Genomic DNA, 27,727 nt, shown 5'->3' with positions numbered 1-27,727 from the left:
ATTGGCTGCTTAGAAATTAAGTGTTAACGAGCAGTTGGACAGGTGTACCTAATAAAGTGGCCGGTGAGTGTACATGTACAAACATATAAACAAACATATAAACATTGCCTGTCTTTGTCTTCATCATGTATTATCAGCCAGAACACTGGTGTTTGAGCCACCAACAGTTATTTGAATGAAACAGTAGTTTGCAAAACTATAGTGGCCTGTGTTCATCAGACCTAGAAGCAGAGCAGAAGAAAGTTGCAGATGAGGAACAAGAGAGCAGCTGCAGCTGGCTGATGGAGGACTGGATATGGAGAAGGGGAGCAAAGAAAAGGTGGATAAATGGGCTGAAAACAGAGGGGAAGAGAAGTTGGCTAGATCAGACGTAAGCATGTATCCTCCTAATGGTAGAATTATGACTCTGCTCCATCTGCCACTCAATCATAACCAACCAATCGGTGCCGGTTCCGTTAGGCACTCCCATCTGTACTCACCGCAAACTGAAGGATGTAATCAAATGCTCAGATGTCAAGGAGACGGGGAGGTTTATAGTTTGTGCTTGGATTGTGTCACGTTTCCAGTATGTGTGGCAAGAGATGCTGCTTGTGGCTGTGGTAATTTGATGTGTGCTTCAATGTTGATGCCGACTGGAAGTTAGCAGAGATGGAGCTTTTCCTTATGTCTGTTATGTTGTATTCTGATGGGTTACAGTGATCACTAATTTCGAGACATGCTGCCTGTTCTCTCTTTCAAACCACTTTCTAGTGAAAACCGTCACATCCCGATCTGAATTTGGCATGGTAGGAGTCTGGCATCCTGTGCTTCTGCCAAGACAACTGTGTGTGTGTGTGTGTGTGTGTGTGTGTGTGTGTGTGTGTGTGTGTGTGTGTGTGTGTGTGTGTGTGTGTGTGTGTGTGTGTGTGTGTGTGTGTGTGTGTGTGTGTGTGTGTGTGTGTGTGTGTGTGTGTGTGTGTGTGTGTGTGTGTGTGTGTGTGTGTGTGTGTGTGTGTCACTTATGTATCTGTTTTGGGGAAATAAAAGTTTTGCATCACAACTTTCCAATTTCCTGACACAATACCTTGGAATTAATTTCTTCTTTTGATTGATTTTTGGCTGCACACCTGTCCGTACATTTTTGGTAAGCACTGTCTGTAAAAAAAACCCTTTGATAACTTGCTGCCTTTGCTCCGTCATATCCTCTATGCGTCTTTTCTTACCTTCTCTTCTTTACCTTTTTTTTGCCTTTCTCTGCCATAAAATCATGATGCAGCCTGTACTGGAAGAGGCCAGGATGGGGGGTTGGGGGTTTTGTTATTTGAATGATTTGGTATGCAGCGACAGCACCGTTCTGTTGCATTGCAGGAGCCCTCGCCTTATCTCCTTAATGGATTATGAGCAAAGGAACAAGAACAGAGGGAGGCAGAGTGAGAATGATTGGACTCCCTGCACAGGGCCTGCAGGAAACGGACTGCAGCCAGATAAATAAAACACTCTGCCTGTACATTTCCTCTGAATCACAGCTGTTGTTAAGAAAGAAGACAATAGGAACAGCTTGTAGTCAAGAGTCATTTAAGCTTCTCTTGTCTTTGCATTCTGATTTACCTGCTCGCTGGTGGCGGCGTAGACACGTTTTGTGCATTATTTTGCTAGCCCACAGTTGTTTCAATTTGTTCTCTGAGACATTAGGAACTGTTTTTTTTTCTTGCAGCAACTGGTTTGGGTAACTTTAGCTGTCAAGTACCTCAGTTAGCCTGTCCATGGGGTCTCGTTTCACAGACCGAACAGAGAAAATCCCCGATACGTGTGCTGTGCTCAGAAGTTGAACTTGTGGTGTTGATTAGTGCGGCTTTAAAGGCTGTCTTTTATTTTTGTTGCTGCTAGACTTCTGAAATCAGCTGCATGAAACAGTAGGTGAAAAACACCTACATTTCTTCGGAAAAGGTCAGGCTACAGTAAATAGATCAATATAGTACCAGAATATGTATCTCAAGCCTAATATGTTTTATAGCTAATTCTTGTGCTGAATATTCCTAAAGTGCAGCCGTCAGTGATGTAAATCTCTTTATCTTTCTCTTTTTGGTAGCTTATTCTGGATATTCCAAATGGAAGTAAAGCACTCCAAGGCTGCACGACGGCACTTCCTGGATGATAAGGTTTTATTTGATTGAGCTGTTTGCTGGTAGTGTCAAGAGTCTTATGTTGGAAACGGTATTGATCAAAGAAAAGAGAGGTTGGCTGGAAACGATTTGACCTTTTGGGACTTCTTGTCCAACAGACATAATGCTGTTGATATTCTGTGTTGCCTGGGGATAAATCCAATTTGCTTTAGCCATTCGGGTTATTTGGGAATAAACCTTGCTTCAGGCCATAGTTAAGACTTTCCTTTTTGTTCTAGTTCTTTTTCTCTGGTTTAAGTTTCCCTTCCAAGAATTCTATCCTCAAGGCATGCTAGTGTATCTTCACAGTGCATGATGCTTGCATGCTATGGTGTTCAAGCTAATATCTAGCTATTATTTTCCCTGCTGTCAGGTATTTTCCCCCTGATGATCCCCTGTACAGTAGCCTTCCCAAAAAAGGCGCTGTATGGAGGTCTTGTTGTGTTTTTACAATTTTTACTCCAATTAGTTTAAAGTATGACCTTTGATATGTGTGAATTGTTTGGCCTGTTGCTTCTTTTAATTTGAAAGTGTTGCTATTTCTGTGGGAAGATTGTGCTGCGACTGGATTGGCTACAGGTGTGTTTAGAAGATGGACCAAGTGTGTGTGCACACACGAAAAAATACGTCACTGTAGGGCCGGCGTTCAGACCTCTTATGTGTCCTACAGTTGTGTTTAGTAGGAATCTGGAGGTATCTTAGTGATGACAGCTCCTTTTGAGAAACAATACCTTACTAATTTTCCAAAGATGTCCCAAAATGTCATAATATTGCGATGTTTTTTGTGTGTATGGATTGTCATTGACTGTGATATGTTTGCTTGGTACTCTGGCCTGATTCAGAAGTTACTTAATGTTACCTGTTGTTCACTGACAAGACCTGGAGCTTTTTGTGGAATCTTTCTTTTAAATCTATTGATCTGCAGTTTTGGCAAGATGTGTGCACCTTAGCCCCAGTGAGCTAAATAAATATGTTGGGCTGGTGTTGTGATGCTCACATATGTGTTGGAATAGTCTTTGGCTTTGGGTTGTTGTTCATGCTTTAGTGTTTTTCCATGTTGATCTTTGACCCTCTCTGTGTGAGACCTTGCATAGCTCTGATTCTTTTTGACGATTTGTGTACAGTAGGCGATAAGGAATCCAGTCAAGCCTTTTTCTGCCAAACAGTTTTGTGTGTTCCATAAGTACTCCAGAGGGAAAAAAAAGCATTTGTGGGAGCAATAGCCTTCGGGGGTTGCACCAAATGAAAATGCTTTTTTTTTCTAAACCCCCCACACCTCACTCAAGAAGTGTTTGCTTGTTTTCTGTTACTATTTTCTCTCTCTCTCTCGCTCTCTCTTGCCCTCTCTATCTATCTCTCTCTCTCTCTTTCTCTCTCTCTCTCTTTCTTTCTTTCTTTCTTGTTTTTTTACCTTTTGATTTGAACTCTGACATCCAAGTCTGCCCCAGGATGTCTGTCACAAACTGCAGTCCAACGTTGTGACAATGCTTTTTTTCTTCCCGTGCCTTTTATGACCTTCTTTTCTTCCTCTTTCTGTTCTTTTTTTCTGTTTTTTCCCTTTCAAGGTCTGGCGCACCTGACGTTAAACGACCAAGGTATGGGTTCATTCCTTTTATTTTGGTTCTGTTTTTTATTTATTTTTTTAAGAGGAATTGACTCAGCCTCTTGTCCCAACCCCTCGAAACTGCCGCTTTCCCTCACAATTTCCTCCTCTGCTTTTTACCTTCTCTTCGTGCCATGCCCTTCCACTTCCTACCAAATCCTCTCTTTGCAACATTCTCCCCTGTTGCTGCCCCCTTCTTTCTCACCTACCACATCTCCTCATTTTTTCTGGTTGTGCCTCTTTCTTCTCCTCCCTCTCCCTTCCGCCATGTCTTTGTGCTTTTCTGTGACCTCCACCAATGTGTGTCCCACCCCTTGTCCTGTCCTATGGCTCACGTCGTGGACCTTCACCTCTGACCACCTTTGACCCCGACGACCTCACCCGGGGCTGAAGGTAACACTTTTCTGCTATCCCTTCTGCTTGGGTTTAAACAGAAAGTAAATAAACAACAACTGCTGATTCTATTGGAAAATGTGTTTGTTGGTCAAAGTTCCAAAAGCAAAATGTGTCCACACTCCCATTTACTTAACACTTCAAGGTGACATTGTTGTTGAATGTGCAGAGTTTCTCTTCACCACTCTGCTGACATTCCCATTGTTTGGCATTCTTATTCAAAGGGCTACTGTTCAAGTTCTGTTATAACCTCACATTATAGATGTATGACCTTTTTATGAGAAAATGTGTCTGCAATTGTTTTGATGTTGCTATGAACACTGGATGGTATTTTTGATGCTATAGTGTATACATCTTACACCACAGCTGTTTGATCTCTGCCACACCACACCCCTCTCTATCCTCCAGACTTTATTCTCCTCATCTTTTCGCCTTTTGTGCATTTAACATATTTTTCAAAGAATGTATGTCAACCATGAGCAACAGACTTTTATTTTGAAATGTTGATGTCATTCTGTGAACTCTGGCACCCAAAATGCGTTTAAAACTACACAAGACCTAACAGTTATGCTTTCCTCATCCTCTGATCATTTTCTGCCTCTGGCCTCCCTGTGAGGACTATCCGTTGATTTAAAAAAAAAAAAAAAAAGTGTGAAAGCAAAAGTTCACAAAACAGAAAGGAAGTGAACAAGTGCAGTAGCCAGTGAACATTCTGACCTTTACTGGTGTAGAGGGAGCGTCCCTTCTCCTATCATCGTGTTCTGGGATTCATGCAAACTTGAGCCGCCACTCATTTCCTCGGACTTAGTGCTTCACTCCGTTTCACTGATTAATCTTGAGTTGTTTCCCCATCATTTCATGATACTGAACAATTCAGGGAAAAGCTTAGGTTTTACTGGCAAGTTTAGAAAGGGACTAACCTTGGTTAAAAAAAGCAACTCTGACTTTAAGTGAACCCTGTCGAAGCATAAGTCACCTTACCCAACCCTAACTGCCTCTTTTTGTTCATTTGTTGGATTTTAGCTTCACATAAAGTAGAGACAAACATTATATTATTATATCAGTGTTGTTTATACTGTAGTTAATTAGTACTGTTAGACAGTAATAAATGAAAAGAAATGAAATGACCGCAGAAGCAGAATCAAAGTCAACTTTGTGTGACAATCATTAGACTTCAAACCTACGGCCTTTATTTCTGAAAGGACAGCTTACACCAGGTGGAGGCAAAGACACGCGAGCTGTCCTTACATTTATTAACCACATATGGTATTTGCCTATTAATTGATCAGTCAATCGGCAAACGGATTAATCATCAGCCATCTGGATAACTCAAGTATTGTTTCAAGTGAAAAAACATGTAATGGTTCCAGCGTCCAAAAAGGTGTCTAACTATGTGTCAATCACTGCTCATACTCCCTTGTAGGGGAAGGGGCTTTGGAGACTGTTTTTTTTTTGGGGGGGGGGGGGGGGACTGAGAAGTTGTTGGTGTTCAAATTCTTTGACGAAATCCTGGATCTTCACAATCCTACCTACAGCACCTTTCATTATTTTTCTATATATAGAGCAAACTATTGGTCAAGAATATAATAGTCAGATCAAGTAGTGCAACCCACTTAATCTCACATGTGTTAAGTTAGGATGCATTGCCCTTCCTGGTACACTGAGGTACGTTTGTTGCCCAGTGATTCATGTTACAGTATGAAAATTGAGAGTAACCTTTGCCTTTATCACTGACTGTCCTGATTGTACTTCATCATAATACTTAATATAATAAGTTGTACACCTGACCTTTTAGCCAATCCAACATATTTACAACCCCAGCTTCTCTCCCCAAACTCCCCCCGGCAGAATACTTGTGCGAAATGCTTCCCCATATTTGCCCAGTACCCACATTTTAACTTATTTTTGACAATTCTTTCCAGTTTGTTTCTCCTATATGGCTCAACACAGAGGCAGAATATATTTCTCTGTCCCCAGCGGACATCGTTTGCTGCCACCAGCAGATGAATCAGGACTATAATCCCAACATCTCTATGCATCCTCTACCTCCTGTAGGATCTTCCACAACCTGCTGCCATTTAACTCTGATCCCTGTCTGTAGTCCATCCCAAACTACATGGACTGTTTACTCAAGCCACTCGCTTGTAGCAGACACCAAGATAATAGAACATATCAGAAGAATGAGAAATCTGACATTAGAGCATCTATCTCCCATCTCCCCTGAGACACGCCCTGATCTCAACATCAGACGTTGAGGCTCTGATGCACCGTGTCCAGGGCATAGCTGTGCATTTCCTGGCCCCCTCAGGCAGCAGGATCTAAACTTGAAACGTGGCTGGAACTGCCGATTCCGTAACTTTTTCAAAAGACCAAGAAAGAGGGTTGGGATTTTAGAAGATAAGGTGTAGAAAAAAAGTTGTAGAGAATAAAACAGAATCTATGACACGCACAGCTTTACTGCTTTTATGTATATGTCACTGACTGCAACCCATTTCCCTTTCTCTTGTGCGTTACTTTCTCAAAAACAGTTGTGTAATAAAAAACAATCTCTAAATAGGCCTCGGGCATTCAATAGAAGTCTAATGCATAATTCTGTTAGGAGATAACATAAAACAACTACTCTACAAATGACAATATGTATTGATTGTGTTTTTCTCAACAGGGCTAACCCATGCTAGTTACGTAAATGCTCACTGGGTAAATAACCTGGGGGAAGGATGTCATATTATCTGAGTTCAAAGTAAAGTAGCTGATTATGCTAGTTTCATCAAACAGTGCCTTGCAAGCCGTTTATATTGATTACCCTGTAGCCAGAATTAATACAGTGTTTGTTCCCAATGGACAGAGCAAAGACATCTAAAAAGAGAAAAATCAATAAACCTATTTGGTAAAGGCAAGAATGTGTGACATGTTAGCGAATTAGATGATTTTCACTGCAGGATTTAGTTACCTCTCAGCTTCCCAGGCATAAACTTTCTGAGAAAACCTGTGTTTGTGTGTGTGCACATGTATATCAGGATAGCCATGTTTCTAAAAATAAAAGGTGCATTGGTCAATGTAAACAATCAGAGGTGGGTGACTCAGCCATCACAGGACCAGGCCAAGGAATCAATGTCAGTTTCTTCTCAAACCCAAGGCTGTCCTTCACAGCTTTAGAAAGGACAAACCACAGGCTTAAATCACTGCTGATCTCTATGTGTCTGTCTGTTAGACTGCTGCCAACCCCACACATTGGGCCGCTAGTGATTAGGGTGGCCTTAAGGGTGCCTTGGCAGTAAGGCCTATGATTTATATGTATAATTCTTAGCACGTACGGTTATATATATCACGTTATATATGTACTTAATAGTTTTTCTTAAAATTTCAATTTAAATGCCTCTAACAGTAAAACACTGGTCAGGCAACTTCATGGTAGCTGTAACTGTACTCTTCACTGTATTGCTAGGACATATTTCACAAAGTTCAGAATAGGGCTCAACCTGAATTTTAGGAAATTTGTTCATAGGTATTTTTTTCTTTCAGATCTTCAATACTACGGTGCCCCAGAGGTGACATGGAGGGGAAAATAAACATGTACTGGGGACAAACACTTTTGCGAGATCTCGTCTTTTTTTGGCGAGATATCGAGTTTTATTTGTGATATTGCAAGTTTCATTTGTGAGATCTTGCAAATCCAACAAACAATAAGGCTAACCTTAGCTAGTAGCACTAGCTAGCTAGTATCTAGCTAGTTGCATGTCATAATGGTTACATCTCCTTGGTTTTCTAAATACATCCATTATTTATTTTCACAAACATTAATAATGCATGCCAAAGTGAAGTGTTATAATGAACATTGTTGTTGACTGGTGACCTTAGTAGCTAGCGCTAGTTAGTGCTAGCAACTGTTAGCAGCACTACAGTAACGCATTCATGAGCTTCTAATAATTATTTGCAGCTGTATAACAAAAATAAATAGTTTAAAAAATCCTACATTGTGATTTCTGGATTTTCCTTTTTTAGATTATGTCTCTCACAGTGGACATGCACCTACGATGATAATTTCAGACCCCTCCATGATTTCTAAGTGGGAGAACTTGCAAAATAGCAGGTTGTTCAAATACTTATTTTCCTCACTGTACGTATTAATTTATAATGCCTATCAAAATAAACGATGAATGTATTCAGACAACCAAGGAGATATCATAATTATGCCGTTCGACTAGCTAAGGTTAGCCTTATTGTTTTGGGATTTGCGAGATCTGGCAAATGAAACTCAAGATTTTGCAAAAGAAAGTTGAGATTTTGCAAACGTTTTTGTCCCCAGTACATGTTTTTATATATATATATATATATATTCCCTCCGTGTCACCTCTGGGGCTCCGTACAGTACTGTAAAATAACAAGAACAATAAGAATCCTTAAAAAAAATCTTTAATTACGCCAAAGGCATGTGTTGCAGCACAGTGTTTCGATTTCAGCTCAGTGACAGTCCGCGTTTTGCTTTTTTATTTACTGTTTAGTTTCGCTCTCTTTTACTCACACACACACACACACACACACACATACACAAACACACACACAAGTTATAACCTACCACTGTGATGTGTGTAGAGGTTCACGCGGTTAGACTGTAATATCACATTGAACAGCCGTGTAAGCTCTGGCGCAGCTTTGGCCGGCCGATACCTTTCTGACTCAAAATGTATTTTACTTTTGAAAGTTCAAGACATGTACTGCCAAGCCATCCAAAAGAAAAATCACATTATGTTCCAAAGTTGGTTCCATCTAATTTCATAAAATTCATTGACATTCCATTAAATCTCTTTAGCTTTTCTATGATAAAATCTAAGTATAATATCTAAACAACCTACAATATGTAGCTACAAAAACCTATATCCTCCTAAAAGGGAGTTTTGTTGCACTAAATGCTTACTCTAGGGGGAATTACTAGAATTGTGCGGCCCTTGTAAATTATAGAGTGTGGTTTGGTCCTACTATATCCGTAGTGTCTTGAGATAGATAACTCGTTATAAATTGATACTATAAATAAAATGGAATTGAAATATTTTTTCTTGCCACAGAAGTCTCTAAGGTGTTCTTGTGCTGCTCTAAACAACTACCCTGAAGGGGTTTCTGCTTTAACAAACTAATTAAGGGGCCCTTAAATAATTAAAACTCCTGTTTTCAATAATAGAAAACAAATATGCAAGTTCATGGTTCTGAATTGGCAACATTTCCAGCCTCTTGGCTTTGGGATTACAGAGACCTTTGCACACGGACCATTTGGTTTCTATGTGAATAAATCCCCCCCCCCCCCAATACCGCCACCTCTTTTGGAGAGGCCAGCATGATGCATATTGGAAATTGAATTAACCAAGCACTGGGAGATTGTCTCTTGGCAGGTATAATGTAGATCTCCTTGGTGATACTTTGGGGGAAAATGAAGGGAATGCCCAGCCTGATCTATATCTCACCTCAAATGTAATAGACTAGGTCCAGGTCAAGATAGCATCTCTGTCTGAGGGCAGTTTATAGAGTCCATCTGCCGCTGTGTTTGGTCAAAGCTATTTAAACGCACTGAGAAATCCAGTGAAGCTCAAGTGTGCAACCAAGAAAACATTTTACATACTATATATTATTTAATGCATTTATTTAAACATTTATGTATCTTTTTACTAATATATTGAACAATACATGCCTTTAATGAAAAAGTGGAGTTTCTGCATTATAGTGGTGTTCTCATTTTATAGGATGATTGTGAAACAGTTTAATTAAGTTAACAAATTATTACTACATGTCTGTCTTTTCTAAACACTTCAGCCCTATTGATTTGTGAAATTTTAGTCAAGTTGTCACATGTGTGCAGGACTTTACTATTGTATTAGCATTTTTTATCAGGCAATATTTGGGCTTCATATTCTAAATGCAATTTAAGATGCTCTTCTAAATTGTAGGAAAACAAAATATTGAATAATTATAAATACATACATTTCTAAATTGCTTAATTTTACTACAAAATTGTGGTTGAAGATGCTTAAAACCAAAACCAACATCTCTGTTGGTGATAGCCCTGCGAAACCAGTGTTTTGCGTATTATTTGAATCGTTGGCTCTTGTCCTATATGTAAAGATATATCCAAACTAGGTCCGAGCCTCCTAGGGTCTCATTTATAAAACTGTGCTTAGGATCCTACAAAAACAGTGTACATATGCCCAAAAGCCAAATATGGCGTACGTCAATATAAAAAATCAGATTTATAAAACCATGTGCACGTCTATAAGAAATGTTCTCTATAAATCACAGATTACTTACAAGTGTGCATACGGGAATCAGCCTCTAATTCTACCCTGTACACGCCCATTTTAACCTATAAAAAGTCAATGCAAAGCACCTTGTGAATGCTGATAAGTATGTTAATGACCCTGCATGCCGAATCATGCCGACTGCCGGAGAAAAATCAATAAACCTCTCAGACACTCGGGAATTGCTGCAAATCAAATTATAATTTTGGCCTGTTCTTGCGCATTGTAGGTAAACCTGATTACACAAGCATTACAGCACTCAGGGACAGCTTCAAAATATACCACACCTACAGGTGTATGATAAAATTTTACCTAAACTATATTATATCTAGAGGTGGCAACAGTAGTCACTTCCTGTACTCAAGTAGAAGTACAGATACTTGTGTTAAAAAATACTGGTGAAAGTAGAAGTACTGATTTTACTAACTTTACTCAAGTAAAAGTAACAACATACAGGCCTGGAAATTTACTTAAAGTTTAGAAGTAAAAGTAGCCTTGCAAATGACAACCATTTTGTCTGCAAAGCTACCTGGACCACATATGTTTCTAGAGTGCACGCTAAGAAACTTCAATGGGCATGGAAAAAAGGCTTTTTAAACGCCACTGCCTACATTGTAAATGGATGTCTGCCAATAGGCCTAAAACATCACATTTCTGATGATTGTAATAGAGACTGGGACTGCAGGTTAATAACATTCTGATTGAGTAGCAACACATGGATTCCGTTGTGATTCTGTGAGAATTCACATATCCAGTTTCTCTTCTTTCACCTCCAATGTGTGTGTGGGTTCAATTATAAAATAAAGTATGAAATAGGAATTACTAAACAGACATTCATTTAGAAGTTCCCCATACTTTAAGAGTGACGCAGCACATTTACCAGGAGTCATTCTTGATGCCTAACATCTCAAACATCTCTCTCAGATAAGGCCGAGGATGATTGGGAATATCTTGTTGCTTGTCTGCCAAATTTCTGTGACCTGCGTTTTCTTCATTTTCAAACATGTCGCTGTCCATGCTACTATGTGCTAACGTTACCGCCATCAATCCACAATGATTTGCAGCTAAAGAATGCCGCCGAATCTGTTGAGTCATCTTGTAGTGGTGCGTCAAGTGCAACATAAATTCCCATCCAATGAACATTAATAACGTTAACTCCAGTGAACTTATTTGAAACTTGTTAGTGGGGAATAGATTAGGACTGTATTAAAAGCTGATTTTGGTTTCCAACTTCACCCCAGGTGTGTCTGTTAAAATACGGATGGGGACAACTTCTCTCTTTTGATACTTGATTACAACCAAACAGTACAAACATGGGCGTGGGTAGCTTTGGCATGGCTGTGTGTTTGTTTGTGGTTTTGCAAAGAAATGAATCAAATTGTAAAGGCTACCATACACAATGCATAGGAATCATATATATGATAGAAAATAATAACAATAAACCACTATTAAATACATTATCTTAATGCAGTGTAAGTGGCGTAAATAATGCACCTAAAATACAAATGTGAGCAAGGGCGTTCAACAATTGCCATTATATTTCCCCAATACCCAGGTGCAACCTAGCTAACAGGTGAAGAACACAAACAACAAAATCACTAGCTAACTTACTTTAAATTTGCAAGAACTATACACCAATAGAGCACAACAGGCTCAAATGAACGGACTGAAGCTAAAATTAGCTTGTCTGCTCAAAATGGGCAAGTTTCTCTCAACTCTGGCCAGAGATGTGGACAAGTTGGCAGACAAAGCTGAGGGCAGTGGTGCTGATGTCAGCACGACAAACCGCTTGGCATGCGAGTCCGTCATGCTATTGTGAATGCTAATGAAACAGCAGAGGTTGAGGATCCACATGCATCATGTGCAAAATCCATAAAGATGTTCTATTATTAGCTATGAAGTTGGCATTCAATTTTATCCTAGGTGGTATTAAAAAGTCTTAAATTTAACTTTGAGAATCCTGGGGTTACCCTGTTCTTACAGCACATTTAGGGAAAAAGGGAGACAAAGCATCATTAGAAATGTTTGGTTTTGAATTAATGCTATCACCAAACTAATAACTGTGCTTAAAAATGAAAAGTACATAATCCAGACAAAAACTGGAAGAATAAAGACATACATATGTATTAATCCCTGAAGGATTTAAAAAAATAATAATAATTCTGTTGTTGTACAAATTATTTACACAAGCCCAAAACACACAAGACATATACACTCAATAACTGAAGAGATGTCCGCCCGTGAACAGGTGCCTCGAGATGTTGGGGATTCTGTGCTTTGCTTAAGAACACCTTGATAATACCCAGCAGGTGAAGTCACACTTCTCCCGCTCAATTTGGATAATAAATAACTCCAAAGAGATCATCATGCATTAAGGTAAAATTAACTAAAATAGTTGTTGCGAAACGTTCAGCAACATTTTGCTTCCCAGTCAAAATGCCATGTCTGTAGTGGTGTTTATTATTCTATCATATGTTGGTTTTCTGTCATTTGAATGGCAGAGGGGACAGGGAACAACTCCACCTTGGTGACTACCAACTAAGGCTGTGCTGCAGCATGATTTGATCTGAAGTAATAGTCAGTGATAATTTAACCTGACTATTGTTACAGCAAGTAAACATATATTTCAACATAGTCCTCTTTTTTTAAAGTCCACGATTACTTACTTAAAACTTATGCTATTCGTAATAGTAGATACAGTATTAGATTATACTAACAATTGGTGCTGTCAGTTAAATGTGTTATTAACGGCGCAAACCCATTTTAACTGTGTCAATTTTAACGTTCTTTTTGGCTTTGTAGTTTTTTAGTTTTTTCACATGCTTTTGCAACAACTAGTAACGTTAGAAAAACTACAACACCATAGTGGATCTAGCTTGACCAGAAACTAAACAACAGGCACGCCGCTCACACTCAAAAAAGTAGTATTGTTACGTTTTGAGTGGATGGCGAGCGCGATACGCCAAAATGGAGGCCAATAAGATTCTGACTAGAATCGCAGCACGTCCAGTCTGAAATACCACAAGCACACAGCTGATGCCAATTCTCCTTCCCTTTGTCAAAGTATTTTTTTCACCCTTTTATTGATGGACAGTGCTACATTGTGTGAGAGATTTGCTCCAAGTGTGAATGACTGCTCCAAGTGAGAATGTTACATGTGAAACTGAACACTACAGTAGGGTTTATGCCAATGTTGTTTTCAATAAAAATTATTTTATTATTTAATTACGAGTTAACTATGACATTAATGCGATTAATTGCTATTAAACTACTACTAACTATATATTATTGCCTTATTTTCTTATTTAGGTCTATAATTATGCAGTCAAACCAATTTCAGTTTTGCCAAACCTCGTTTCATCTTAAAACAGGTATAAAGTGCTGCAAAATTCATTAAAGCAACATTTTAAAAATGTCATCCTCATTGTGCATCCAAAGCGATTATCATTTAGAATTTTGTTTGGTGACCCCTTCCACCCTGTTCATCAACCTAGGCATGTTGGGCTGTCTGGCTTGAAGCCTGTGAGGCTACTGCAGAGACATTAGGCCAAGATGACAGAAGTCCTCACACAGGCAGGAATTTCTCCTGACACAGCAGCGGGCGGAAATGGATGGAGCTCTACAGCAGCCTGGATCTGCTGTTCACAGTCCCCACAGCCATATAGAGAAAAGCCTGGGATTAGTAGATATGTGGCTATGGGGCCACTATGGCTCCAGCATATCACTGTGACTGTACAGAACTTAACTGAAACAGTAATACTAACTTTCCTGCTCTATGAAGCAAATTTGAAAGATGCCAATACAAAATACATATGTATACTATTATAATACGGTAATGCCCTTAAAGCCATACAAAGACATGTACACAAGTTACTTCATGATACTGATAGGACGTTAGAAATAGTCTGTTTAACTCTAAATATCAGAATCCACAGTTGAGGTCAACGATGCATTAGTCAGTCCCTGTTAATGGCGTAATCACCATCATGAGGCTAATGCTGATTGACAGGGCTGGAATGAGGCTACTCTGTGTGACCTTCACTGGGTTCCTTGGGTAAAGCAAATGACAGCGTTTGAGGTGTGCAACAGCCCGAGTCCCTCTGCCCCTCTCTCTAAGATTGATCGGAGGCCTGTATTGTGTTTCCCAATCAGGTCACGCCTCATTATTGGCAGCCTCACTTAGAGAAACTGACAGGGCACAGCATCCAAACAGCCGCCTCCTGCTTTACAAGGGAATATACACGGCTATGCACACATATGCACCCAAACCATATATGCCATTACTATAGGTGTTCTCTTAGACGACAATATACCTGTGTGGTAGTTTGCTGTCTAACCACTAACAGCCCCCCATCCAAGTGCTCCGTAGTACAATTATTGTACAATGTGTTTTAGGCTGGGTATCAAGGGTTATTACATCATTACACAAATCTGTAGAAATATTTTTCAGCGTCTTTACACACTGTAGTCAAGCCTCTAAAATGAACACACACGTTAGCCCTGTCTGTGCGAAACATAGTTTTTTTCCTGCAAGCCTGTACAATGTGTAACTTTAAGCCGCCTACACGTGATCAGCTATTTCAACTTTGACCTGGTTGCCACTGACATTATTCTGGTGGTGAAATCACTACCAGCATTATCACATTTCTTATTCATTTAGTTTGTTTAATTTTTTGGCTGTTCAAAATTCAGTAGTTGTGTGATATGAAATATAATACATACGATAATCATTTTTTAGTTATTCTAATCGACTGTCTTCTATCCTATAATGAAGACACTATGGAGAAGAAAAACTTAATTGCTCGGTGGACAGGCCCTTAAATAGGCCATATGGGGTATTTCTTCGGTGTGTCCGATTGTCAAGGATTTCTACAGGTAATTTTTAATATAAGACATGGTAGAGAAGACAGAGACATTTCTCCGTTCTCAGCTGAGGTGGACATATTAACTTTACCACTGCAGTGTTTTTCTATTGGACTTTAGCCTAGCAGCTAGCAGAGTTTCCTTCTGCTTGTAGCTTAATCCTGACACAACAGCACTGTTGAATTTCAGCCTGCAAGCACGTTTTGTAGCAATGAACAGAGCAGCTTATAATGGTAGATAGAGCAACAGGTTAGCAGACTGCCGAGTTGCCCTCTCTGCTCAGCTGCTACACCGCTGTGCTGTGCATTGTCGGCAAACTTTATTTTATATATATATATATATATATATATATATATATATATATATATATATATTTTAACTTTATTGAGAGTAGAGCTTTCTGAACTGGCTGTGTATAAGATCAACGAAGAGGAAAGAACGCAGCAAAACACAGTAATGTGTGTTCATGGGCAACTCCCTTCTACCAGATGGCCTACCATCTCTATACATTTGGTTAAAAGTAGATTAGTTCATTCTGTCAGGTGGAAAGAAACCATCATAACGGCCTAACCGCTCTATACATGTGGTTAAAGTAGAGTATCTCATTCTGACAAATGGGAAATATCTATTATAATGCCCTACCTCTAGACATGTGTTTAAAAGTAGGGTAGCTCATGATGTCAGGTTGGATGTATCTATCGGAATGGCCTATGTCCTCTATAAATGTGGTTAAAAGTAGGGTAGCTCATTCTGTCAGGTGGGGATCTATCAGATCTATCAGAATGGCTTACCTCCTATACATTTGGTTAAAGTAGGTTAGCTCATTGTGTCAAGGGGGAAGAAACCATCAAAATGGCCTAACTTTCTTAATACATGTGGTTAATGTAGAGTAGTTTATTTCGTCAGGCGGGAAGTACATTTCAAAATGGTCAACTGGCACCTGCCATTCTCTTCTTTTTTTTTTTTTTTTCAGCCCATTTTAATTGGCGCAGGCAGCCATCGGCCGAACATCACTTTCATCTGAATGTTTGTTGAAAACGAGAGAAAAATAAAAAATGACTGTGGGAGGCACATACAGGGCTCCTTTCATATTTCATCTCATCGGATCAATCCAATACACATAAGACTTGTCAAAAATGACAATTGAATGTTTAGTTATTCCAATAGTTAAAACACAGGTTTGAACTATTGTCCATAAGATGGCAAACATTCAACGAGAAATACTACTTGTGGTGATAAATAGAGGTACATTTATTCCAACAATAACGTGTATTTTAAAAGATCTCTACATACCTACACATTACAAAGAAAACTAACTGTACTGAACAAATATCCTATAACAAGATATTTAACATAAAGACCATAATGGACGTCTCTCTCTCTGCATCGCTAAACAATTAGCCCCATAGCATGCAAGCAAGGCAGCCTCTAAAAGAATTAAATGTATTTAATGTTAAATTCACATCTTCTTTTAACATCATTGACAGCCAGGTGATTGTCAATTTTGTTTGGCAAATATTTCGCTAACCAGTGTGTGATGAAGGCTGGTTGGGTGGGTGAAATTAGAAAGCTAGCGTTAGCTGGTATCGAGAGTTATTTTCTCTCACGCAGAATCTTAAATCTGTCATGGAGCGTTTGGATTCAGTCACACACTTTTATTTTGAGAAAACTGGTAGTTCTCTCTAAAATTAGACATTGCGCACCCCCATGCAACCAAAATGGTATGATTATCATTTCATAAAGCTAAACTGGGCATTACGCAGTGAGTTTGCCAGTCGAATCAGGCTCCTTTGTTGGAAACATCTTGCCCACTTATTCTTGATCAAATCCAAGGAAGAGAAAGGCATTCATTACTTTTAAGTCATCAAAAGTAGTGTCTGTGGAAAAATCTTTCACCCCAAACTTGAGACTCTGAGCAACTAGGCAGCAGGGATGGTGTCCTAAGGTTTGTATCAGTTAGGATCTGTATGACATTTTAAAGGTATAAAGACTTTATTTAAACACACAAGAGATCACTAAAACTGCCAGTAGGCTACAAGACAGCTAGTGCAGCTTTATGTTGGCCTGCTTCAAAACGACAACATTGACTGAGCTCATTCACTAACTATTTACTCCATACAGCTTGAGTTGCACGATAATTATTATGGGAATCTAAAGAAGCAATCTTTTTCAAGTGTGTATAAATTTGTACTTTGACTTCTCATCCAAAAATATTCAATATTTATTTTAACCATGGACATTAGGTTGCTAGATATAATGAAATAAATACAAATACTAACATAAAAAAAGAAAAAAATCAAACGAATCTTTAATAAGAAAACCAAATGTATTGACTTGACCTACTGATGGATCGAGGCCATTAATGCCTCGAGGCATGGGTGGGTCCGATGGAGTGCAGGGAATTCAGTCTTCTTGTAGCTGTTGCCCTCTCTCCTCTTCCTTTAATTGCCTGAACCTTTATCCCCAATGTTTTTTTTTTTCCAAGATGCAATGGTTTGACCCTTTTGTTCCATCTCCTTTTTAACATTTGTGGTCCTTATTTAGAAGGGAGCTTAATTGAATTTGGCCCATGGGGCATTAATCTTGGGGCTGTGCGGTCGGAGGCTGGAAATTGGATCCAGGTCAGGTTTTTACATGTTGTAATTAAGGTCACCAGGAGCAAGAGGGAGAAGGAAGAAATAAAGTAGGGGAGTAGGGATGGAGGAACACATTAGATAGAGTAGGATGCGAAGGGAGGACGGGGGGAGAAGTATGGACATGGTGAGAGGTGAGTCAGGCTGTTCAAATGACCAGTAAAGGACATGGAAGAAAAGGATAAGATGAGACCAGGGGTTCGAGTCCTGAAGAAGACGAAGTGGAGAGAGCAATGGTATATTTACTGACCAGATGAGAAAGGCAGGGTTTGGGAATCTTGATAAAAGAGCCATGAGGAAGAGAACTAGGATGAGCTGCATATAAACTGCAAAATATTTTCAATGGGTATCGGCTGACCAAAGGCACAGTGCTATTACAAGCATAACCAAGGGGCCTGTGATCACCAAGGCTTTTAAAATCATCTCTTCCTTTCCTTTTTCTGCTTGCATCCTTCTTTCCATTTATTTTTGTTCCTATCCTATTCTTGTCATTGTTTGCTTTTCTCTATCTCTCTGTGTTTCTGGCTGTCTCCTTTTCTCTGTTCTCGTCTTCGTCGCATAGAGACGAAATCAGGCGGTGAGGGGAAACTGATGAAGACAGGGATATGTGGAAATAGAGAAGGGGACAAGGAAGGAGGGGAATGGAGAGATGAGACCCATCAGGAGATGAGGGTAACAGGAGTAGAATGATAATGACCAGTGAGCCCTTGCTTGCCACTGCTCTCTCTCTCTCTCTCTCTCTCTCTCTCTGAACAGTTGGTGTCAATGGGAAAATCTGCAGAGCATGCATGTACTATAACATCTAATCTGTTCCCTGCCTAAACATGGCCTCCATACTCTCCTACTCAGTTCAGCAACACAAACCCTTTTATAAAGCCCTTGAGGGACCAGGAACTCCCAACAATTACCACAAGGAACATCAAAGGAATCGCACACTCATAGAATTAATCATCCATCTGTGACACACTTGCACACTTATTGCGATGAAACAGTCTTGCTTCATATTGTGTTTCTACAGTCTTACAATTATTCGATTGCATAAATCGCAAGAATACTGGCTCTGTGATAAAAGCATTTCAGGCAACGAGGTTAGAGAGCCAAGAGTTTAAAAACACGCTTTATCACCACACTCTCTCTAATGTCCTCAAAGCATTTAAATGTAGACTGCAGCAAAATTGAAAGCTGAATAAGTAAATTTTAGGCCGCATATTTAATAGTCTTTTCAGGGGGGGAAAGAAGCTCTGGCTGGGCGACAAGAATGAAATGTAATGAACAAAAAATATCACTCTCTCTTTCACAGTTCCTCTCCCACTGTCCTGGTGAAAATGATATTTCGGCATTTAGTAAATAGAAAGAAAGAAGGGAGAGCTAATCTCTTTGGTTGAAGAGAAGGACGGACTAATGAAACATGTTGACACATGTATTAGAGACTGCCATAATTGAATAAGGGGATTTGGAAGAGAGAGAGAGAGAGAGAGAGAGAGAGAGAGAGAGCGAGAACATTATTAAAATATGTAGGGATTTAAAACGATACAGGGCCAACTGAGTCAAAACAGGGCCTAGAAACATCTCCTTCAAGTTGTCTTGGAAGAAAGAGGCATGCTTTGTTTCAGTCCTGTCTTTCTTTTTCCATACTTGATATTAAGCTATATATAACCAAACATATAAGCCCCCCCCACCCCTTAGTCCAGATATAAGTTTAGTAAAAAAATCAGTCGTGGTGGTGAAGCTAGAGTGGCAATCAAAATATCACCAAAACAAAAGACCTTATTTTCCGTTTTGTATTAAAATATATTTAGATTACACAAAAAAAGAAAAACAAATTGACAGAGTAAAGCAAGTGCAACTTCCCAGAATTTCAATACAGTTTGATTGTTACAACGCAGAAGGTTATTTTTTATTTAGAAATGCATTTAACTGAATGAATCATAAACAGTGGCTGTATTAGAGAAAACCATCTCATTCCCACTAGAAAAGACACAGTGGTTGCAGCATATTACATACAGCAACATGATTGACCCAACAGTCCAGGACTGTGGCTACCACTACTTGACCTTGTGACCAAACTTTAGTGTTGGCGTTTAACTAGTATTATTCTTATAACCATCCGAATGCCTGACTTTGAATAGTAGAAACAATTTCTTTACCATTTAACAACAAAATAAAAAGAACTTTACTCAAAACTGTAGGATTGCTAAGTGGTCATTTTGTTTCCCTGTGTGTGGGGGACAAACATGCTTACTGACTACAACATTGGTTACAACCTCTGCTGTGTATAAGCAGAATAATGATAGCAGTGCTTTGAAGCAGAGTAGTGTGTGGATAGTGCAGTGGTAAAATCCTTGCCCACCACGTTGGAGGACTTTAATTCCTAGAAGGAAACATAAAATCTTGCAAAAGGACACTTAAAATTGTTGCTTCTTTTCACCGAAGAAATTGTAGTGTCAGGCAAAGGTAAACGTTAGAGTTTTTGTCCAAAAGAGGGTGGGAAAACATAATTGAAAAGCAAAAAAAATAATTTACCTTAAAAAGGCGTGAGAAACCAGGACTTGATGTTGAATATTTTGCCAGTCTCGTCACCTTAGCACATATTAAAAGGCTTCAGACTGTTCAGACTGTGTGCTGTTGATTGATGCCACCTTACAGAATTTCTGGGTTGCTTAATTGTGTCTCACAGTAGCAGCTAAAATGGGGACACATTTCTTCATAACATTGCACCCAGAGGTACCATCAAAGTGAATATAATGACACATGCGTGTGCTGACAGAAAAGCACACGACTGCACGCTGACATGTCCCAACCACACATTAAGTGTCATTACGGGATACATCCCTGGCCTATCATGTAGCATACTGGGACTGTGCTTTGTCCTTCCCCCTGGAGTGTGTCAGTCATATTGTTAATTAGTAGACATTCTCACTCTTTCAAAACTTTCCTCTAGCTCACATCATGTAACCCCCCACTAAATGTCGTTATAATAATTAGATATTCTAAAGGTAGGATGATTAAAATCAATTAGTTTCAAGACATTGGATGTATGCAATTGACCCGTGGTTGTCAACTGTGCTACTATTTGCCAATAGCACTGTTAGAATACAGTAAATTTAACCTTTTCTGACAAAAATTATTTTATAACATCAATGTGTGAATTTACATTTAAATATAATAACCAAAGCCCCTGTATTACTCCTAAATTATGGAAACATAACATGATCATTTTGAAAAAATAAAACATGATTTAAGGTGGAGACATTTAAACAATATTCATTAAGTCTGAAAAAGCTTGTCATTCGACAAATGAATCGATTATAAGAAATAGTCGTTACTTTCAGCCCTGGAAAAAACAGTTTCACAGCTCTGTCATTAGGAAGAGAAATAGCTTGGCATTTTGCAGGTCAGGACCTTTTCTAGCCGAGCTGCACAGTTTGTAATTCCTTTCCAAACATTTGAGAAATGATTCACAATGACCTTGTCCTCTAAACGACTTCTTTCATTGGACTGATCAAAGCTACCTATCTTATCTCCAAATGGGCTTAATTGGGCAGATGATGTGTGCAGTGAAAGGTTTTAACATATCACTGAGGCTTGTTGAACCAAATAATTCCCCCTAGTTAAGATAAGAAGCCAGTGCCAACTGTCTGGAGTGCTTTCAGTGAATTTGCTTTCTGCATCAAGGTGAACTATTGAATAAGCCAGAGAGCAAAGCTCCTCACCAAGGTTACTGTGAATTAATAAGTGTTATTAATTTATTAGCTGGTCTGTGGTCAAACTTACATTACGCTGCTTTTGTAATGGTTACAATTGCTAAGTGCATGTCCTAATCACTAGACTTAAAATTGGCATCTTCTTACCTTTTGTGTTCCTGAATGTAAAAATCAATACTTTTATCCCCCAAAGAATTGTATTTCTTTTTATGCAAATGAACAGGAAAGCTGGTTTTCATAGACATTTTACAGCAGCTCAATTTTTCTTCTTGCTAATTTTGAGAATTCAAAGGGCAGCGGGTGGTTTTGTGCTTGCTGGAGCATACATGCAAAGGCAATGAGGCAAGTGGAATAACATTAGATCCCCGTGTTTGAAACTGCAATCCACGGAGCAGGTAGACTGGGGGGGGGAGGAGGGAGAAGGGCATTTGTGTTGGCGGTTCGGATCCAGTGCATTACTAATGACTGCTGCTCCAAATGTCAGGAGAGACATACTGTAGGGCTACCCAGACGGAGGCCTTCTTAGCTGACATCACACAAGAAATATCATATTACAGGACCTGAACAAAAATGGGGCTAATTTTCTCAGCAAGCACCAGGGGACAGGGATATCATGAGGAGAAAGCCAGGCAGTGGGACTGAGAATCTGGATGAGGAGGTTGAAAATAAGAAACCTGATATCAAATGAAGCCATTAGGCAAAGGAGATGGCCTTCATGCTGACTGTGGGCTTTTATGTTAGTTGAGAACAAAAGAGATGCTCTGCACGTTATAAGATTGCTCAAACACATGGTATCCAGTGTGTTTGCTTTAAAAGGAAACAAAAAACAATTAAAAATTAAAGTACACATTAGCATGCCTCTGATATTATGTGCAAACAGAATAGTCAATGAGCTCTGAGATCTTCACTCACACTTCTGACAGGGCTGTTAAAATTGGTGTGCACTCTGAGAAATCTCATTTTACACCAATTTTGTATCCTTTAAAATAGAACAACTTCTATTAGTAGCTCATGCAGACACATGAAACACAACATTGAGCTTCCACATGTAGCTGCTTGTTGTACCTACACAGCTCTCAATGTGCGTCTGTGTGGGTATAGATTTTTACAACAATGCCCTCCTGAGGAAATTTAAAGTAAAACAGTGAACAGGCAGTTCTCGTTCAAACTGTGTATTTGTACATCAATCAGTTTCTGTCTGTGTGCATTTGTGTTTCTGTCTAGCCTTCAGCCATCCAGTTTGATTCTACATTGCATAATTGATATTCATACTTGTATATCATAGGTAGTTATGGACAAACACAGTTAGAAATGGCTAATCCATTTGGTGAAAGCATCAATGCTGAAGTTAAATAAAGCCTTTGTGTGAGGAAATCATGTGTGATGTTCAAAAACGGTATAAAGCATTAGAACATTATGCCATGTGTCACTAACAACTTTTTTTTGCTTCGAAAGCTAGTATATTTATAATGTATCAAGTAAAATGTATTCTTAGAGTGCCTATCACAAATAAAAATGGCATAGTGCTTTACATAAAAGATGATACATTATAAAACCAAAATACACAATTAAAATTACAAAGTAATACAAAAAATAAAGTGCGGATAGGTCACAGGTCTGAAGATGGGTGCATGGAACAGACCGTTATCTTAACACAAGAGACCTAAGAGAAAGAGCTGAAAAAAATAGTTGAAGTCGCTGAGCAACACATGCAGGTGCCGGGCCGTGGAATGCTCGATATGCACGAGTGAGAATTTTAAACTGAATCCTATATGCAGCATGGAGCCGGTAAAGGGACTTAAACAACAGCTGTAATGTGAGACAGTCTATTGGACCGAGTGAGTAGTCTTGCGGCAGCCTTATGGATTAACTGAAATTGACGTCTTTTGTGTGAAAGTCAATCATTGCTTTGCAATGGGAGCACCTCATGTTTACACCATGATGGAAACGCCAGCAGCATGACGAGGCGCTGAGCATCTGATCGGACTTTTGTTTACCACAATGACCACAAATGCTGAACAACAAGAACAACGAGAAATTAATTAAGCAAATGCCGGCATGTTTACTTCGCCAATATTCTGTATCATAGATACAACCAGATGAAACCAAATTTCTCAGCTAAAAAAAACGCTGCACCTCCAAAGCCCTATCAAACACTATCAAGTGATTACCATCTGTGCTTTTTCAGAGAAGCGCCTGCCCTTTTTCTTACAGTGGGGGGGGAAAGAAAGCTTTGGTGGACACACAGTCTTATTCAGAAACCTTTACTACTCTTCTCAGAAACAAATAAAACATATATTGCTATGCCCTGTCCTAACATTTTACTGAAATTGTTAAATATTTTCTTGCTCAACACCTACACTGTTCTTTTTAATCAAACTTCTTCTCACAACAGGCCTGTTGTTTGAATGATAGATGGGGGGATAAGTAAAAATACAAACTAAACACAATGTATTTCTGAACAGTGCATGATAATGGTTCACATTCACAAGAGTTAAAAGGGTTATTGTGGCTTTTGAGGGCAGTGTAAGGGAGGATGCAAACAATAAATATGGGTGTGTATGAGGAAATGTATCTAAGAAAATCATAATGACTCACTCTCCTCAGTGATATACTACTCTTACTTTAAAAAGTGGCAACACGGTTTATCTGGTCAATGCCATTCCACAAAAAATCCTCAACCATTTTGTCACATTGCAATGTAAGCCAACATGCATGACTAGAGTTTAACCATGAATAGAAATATACCACCAGTATCATAATAGGAGCACACAAGCGCTACGGATATGTGCAAAAAACAAAATGAAGTCAAAAGGAGGTGAAAGGTACTTGTAGCTTTTCAGCGTAAGCGTTCAGTCTTTATCTACAAACAGGGTCATATGGGTTAATTAGGAAAGTGCCACACGTGTAACATAAGGTTCATGAGAGGTCTTCAAAAAGAAAAATGAGCTGTGTAATAGAGCAGCTCAAATAGTACTACAATACTGCACTGAGGAGATCTCAAATTGGTGAAATAGATGTAGCTGAATTGACTCTTAACACTGAATAAGATCACAATGTGTCTCAATCAGAGGTAACTATTCTAGCTATATTTCAACTCTGTAATGAAAGTGAATGGATTTGGATGTGAACCCAATCCCTGTTAAAGATTGGTTGCTAAATTGACAAGATGTTTGCTTTTGTTGTTCTGTGTGCAAGTTAAAGATTTGGGTCAACGCCTTCTCTACTCTCCTAACCTATAATTCCTTCCCTGTAATAGTTTCTGTTACTAAACGTGACAATGACAACACCTTAGAAGGTGTCGTCATTGTTTAGTTCCATTAAATGTTGAAATGCATTTCATGACGTGAAAATGTGTGTTGTAAGGAAATGTCAGATAGACCTGTGTTCGATGCTTGACAGCACGTCAACATTTCTCTAACAGGATAAATAAACCTTCAGGTTTTATGTTTTAGCTTCAAACTATGCTTGATGGTGTTTAAGGGCATTTCAAGTGAAACAAGAAAATTAATTAAGGAGGCCTTTGTGAGTAAATGTTAACTGTCACTAAAATATATAATATATAAACACACACAATAGGTAAAGACATATGTTCCTGTTTGCCAAGCTTCTTGCTGCTTTACATTCATGCCATGACACTTGTTCACTGGGATTATCTCGGCACCTCCTCCGGAGCAGTTGAAGATTAAAGGTGCAGCCAAGCATCCCTGTATATTAACTCTGAGGCATTAACTACTTTTGTTTTACCCAATGAGAACAATGGCATTCAAACATGGCTGAGATTAATTAGTAAACCTGAAGATGCCTGAAATGCAGGTCTGAGTCTTCCTCAGTGAGTCGTTATATAGCTTATTAGAAGTTAAAGCTGCGTTTATTGCTGGCAAAAAAACTCAAAACATGAAAGATAATGGAACTAAAACAAAAATTCAACAAAAACGTTCCTATAATATACATTACTGTAAACCCTAATCAATAAAATACTTAAAACGTTTATGACATTACTGAAATTGTTATGCCCATCAATAGTAGCTAAACATGTTTTGCGGAGCTCCTTGTGGGGCCACAAAAGGGTTTATACAAGTTTTTTTTCTTCAATTGTGCTCCTAAACATTGAGGTGTAAAATTATAATAATGTTCCTTTTAATTACACTACACACATTTGGTTGTGTCTGTCTATAAACAGGAGTTGGTAGAATTGGTACTCTATTTTAGAATTTTTTTTGTTGCCATGCACACCCACTTAATCAGTTATCTGCCCGGCCTACTCTTGCCCCGATGCTGAAATAATGTTAGGGGCAGCGGTGTAGTGGTAAAAAAAGAGGTGGGTAAACTATAAATACTGTGATCAGGTGGACCACGGCCTACCGTTGTATCTTGAGGACATTGCTATAGGTTGTCTTTTATCACTGGTTGTTCCCTCATAGGTCACACAATCAGTATTCAATTCATACATAAGTCAAAGTTCTTGTTAAAAGACTCAAGAAAGAATTATATGGTTAAAATCTAGAAAGTTTACTAAATGACAAAACAGAGACAACAAGAATATGTGTAAAATATTCACATTTAACAATCTGGAATAAAAAGACCTTTTTACTTTTGTCTAAAAAAAAATACTCAAACCAACTACTCGATTATCAAAATAGTTGGTGATTATAGTTTATATATATATATATATATATATATATATATATATATATATTAAAAACCCCATTGATTTTCTCCATATGAATTTAGATTATCAGCCATAATGTATAAACCATCCCAGGTAGACTGACCCAGTTTCTGCTCCTGATGAAGCTAGAAGTCTGTATGATATCAACCTTGTAACATTATAAGAAAAACAATTATCCACTATCTTACGTAGAAAACATACATTACCCACAATCCTAAGCATAACCGCAACGTTTCTGATTGGTACAACTCGCTGTTACCATAGAAACGTTTACCGTACCCGCGATGTTGTTCATGTTTTAAGCCCCCAGTGTCGACTTCAAGGCACCCAACTATTGTCCAATCCTAATACCTTCCAGACAGCGCTGCCTGGAAGGCAACGCTGGGGGAATATATCCCAAACAAAGCAAGAGATTTGTCAACACTGACAGTAAAGCAGTGCAATATGATATACTTCGTCTTAGGTTTAACAACCTATAAAACTAATAATAAACAATATGAAACTAAAACAATATAAGCTTAATTTAGAATGGCTTTGGGACAATAGGCTATTCAGAGGTGGATAAACGCACTTTGGAGGTGGGTGCGTTTAGCCTCCACTACATCCCTGGTTAGGGGGTTGTATCTACACATGACAACTAAGGACAAAGATGGTTCCCTTGGCAAAGAAACATCTGTGATGTGTGGTGTGATTACATAGAGATTATAAAGGTTTGATGCAGAAGTATTGTAATTACACATACTGGCAGGAAAAGAAAATGAACAGAGAATACATTTAGTCTTTGTCAAGCCAGCTACCACAAAGAAAGCCAGGATCTGTCAAACTTGCTTCATACTACACCCTTCTAATATGTATGTAAGTATGTTTGTGTGTATGTACTGTATATATGTATGTATTTACTGTATGTATGCATGCATGTGCATGTACAGTATATAATGTATGCAAATGTGTGCATATGTATGTATATACTGTATGTACAGTATGTGTATGTATAGTGGTGCTCATAAGTTACATGCCCATGCTTTAGTTGACTAAAAAAAGAGGAATAAAATAATCATGTTTTGGAAATTTATCTTAATGCCTTAATTAAAAAAATGAGGTAAAATCCAACCTTTAAGGACACAGGTTTTCTTGAACCAATATATGATAAATAAATAAATGTTCCTCCTTAAAATAGAGGGGGCATAAGTATACATACTATAATGAATATACTGAATATTAAATTCAGGCAGGCAGGCAGGCAGATTTTCTAATATTAAAGGTCAGTTATTTCATGGATCCAGGTTACTATGCATCCTGATAAAGTTCCCTTGGCCTTTGAAATTAAAATAGCCCCATATCATCACATACCCTTCACCATACATAGAGACTGGCATGGTGTTATTTCAGTTAAACTAAAAGCTGGTTTGATTTGCATGAGATCTCTATGTATGA

General features: G+C 38.7%; 1 protein-coding gene across 6 annotated transcripts in view; it reads left to right on the top strand.

Moving 5' to 3' along the window:
- Positions 1–27,727, top strand: part of nrxn2b (neurexin 2b) — a 589,914-nt gene that overhangs the window by 92,307 nt on the left and 469,880 nt on the right. For 5 of the 6 annotated variants that reach the window (XM_034856684.1, XM_034856685.1, XM_034856687.1 and 2 more), the window contains exon 3: positions 3,707–3,736. The exons of the other annotated variant lie outside the window; for it this stretch is intronic. In XM_034856684.1, the coding sequence (XP_034712575.1) occupies positions 3,707–3,736 (30 nt within the window). The remainder of the gene's footprint in view (positions 1–3,706; positions 3,737–27,727) is intronic. 6 annotated transcript variants of the gene reach the window in all.

Source organism: Etheostoma cragini, chromosome 19, assembly GCF_013103735.1.
Source record: "Etheostoma cragini isolate CJK2018 chromosome 19, CSU_Ecrag_1.0, whole genome shotgun sequence".
NCBI classification, from domain to species: domain Eukaryota; kingdom Metazoa; phylum Chordata; class Actinopteri; order Perciformes; family Percidae; genus Etheostoma; species Etheostoma cragini.
This window is presented reverse-complemented; position numbering and strand designations above follow the sequence as displayed.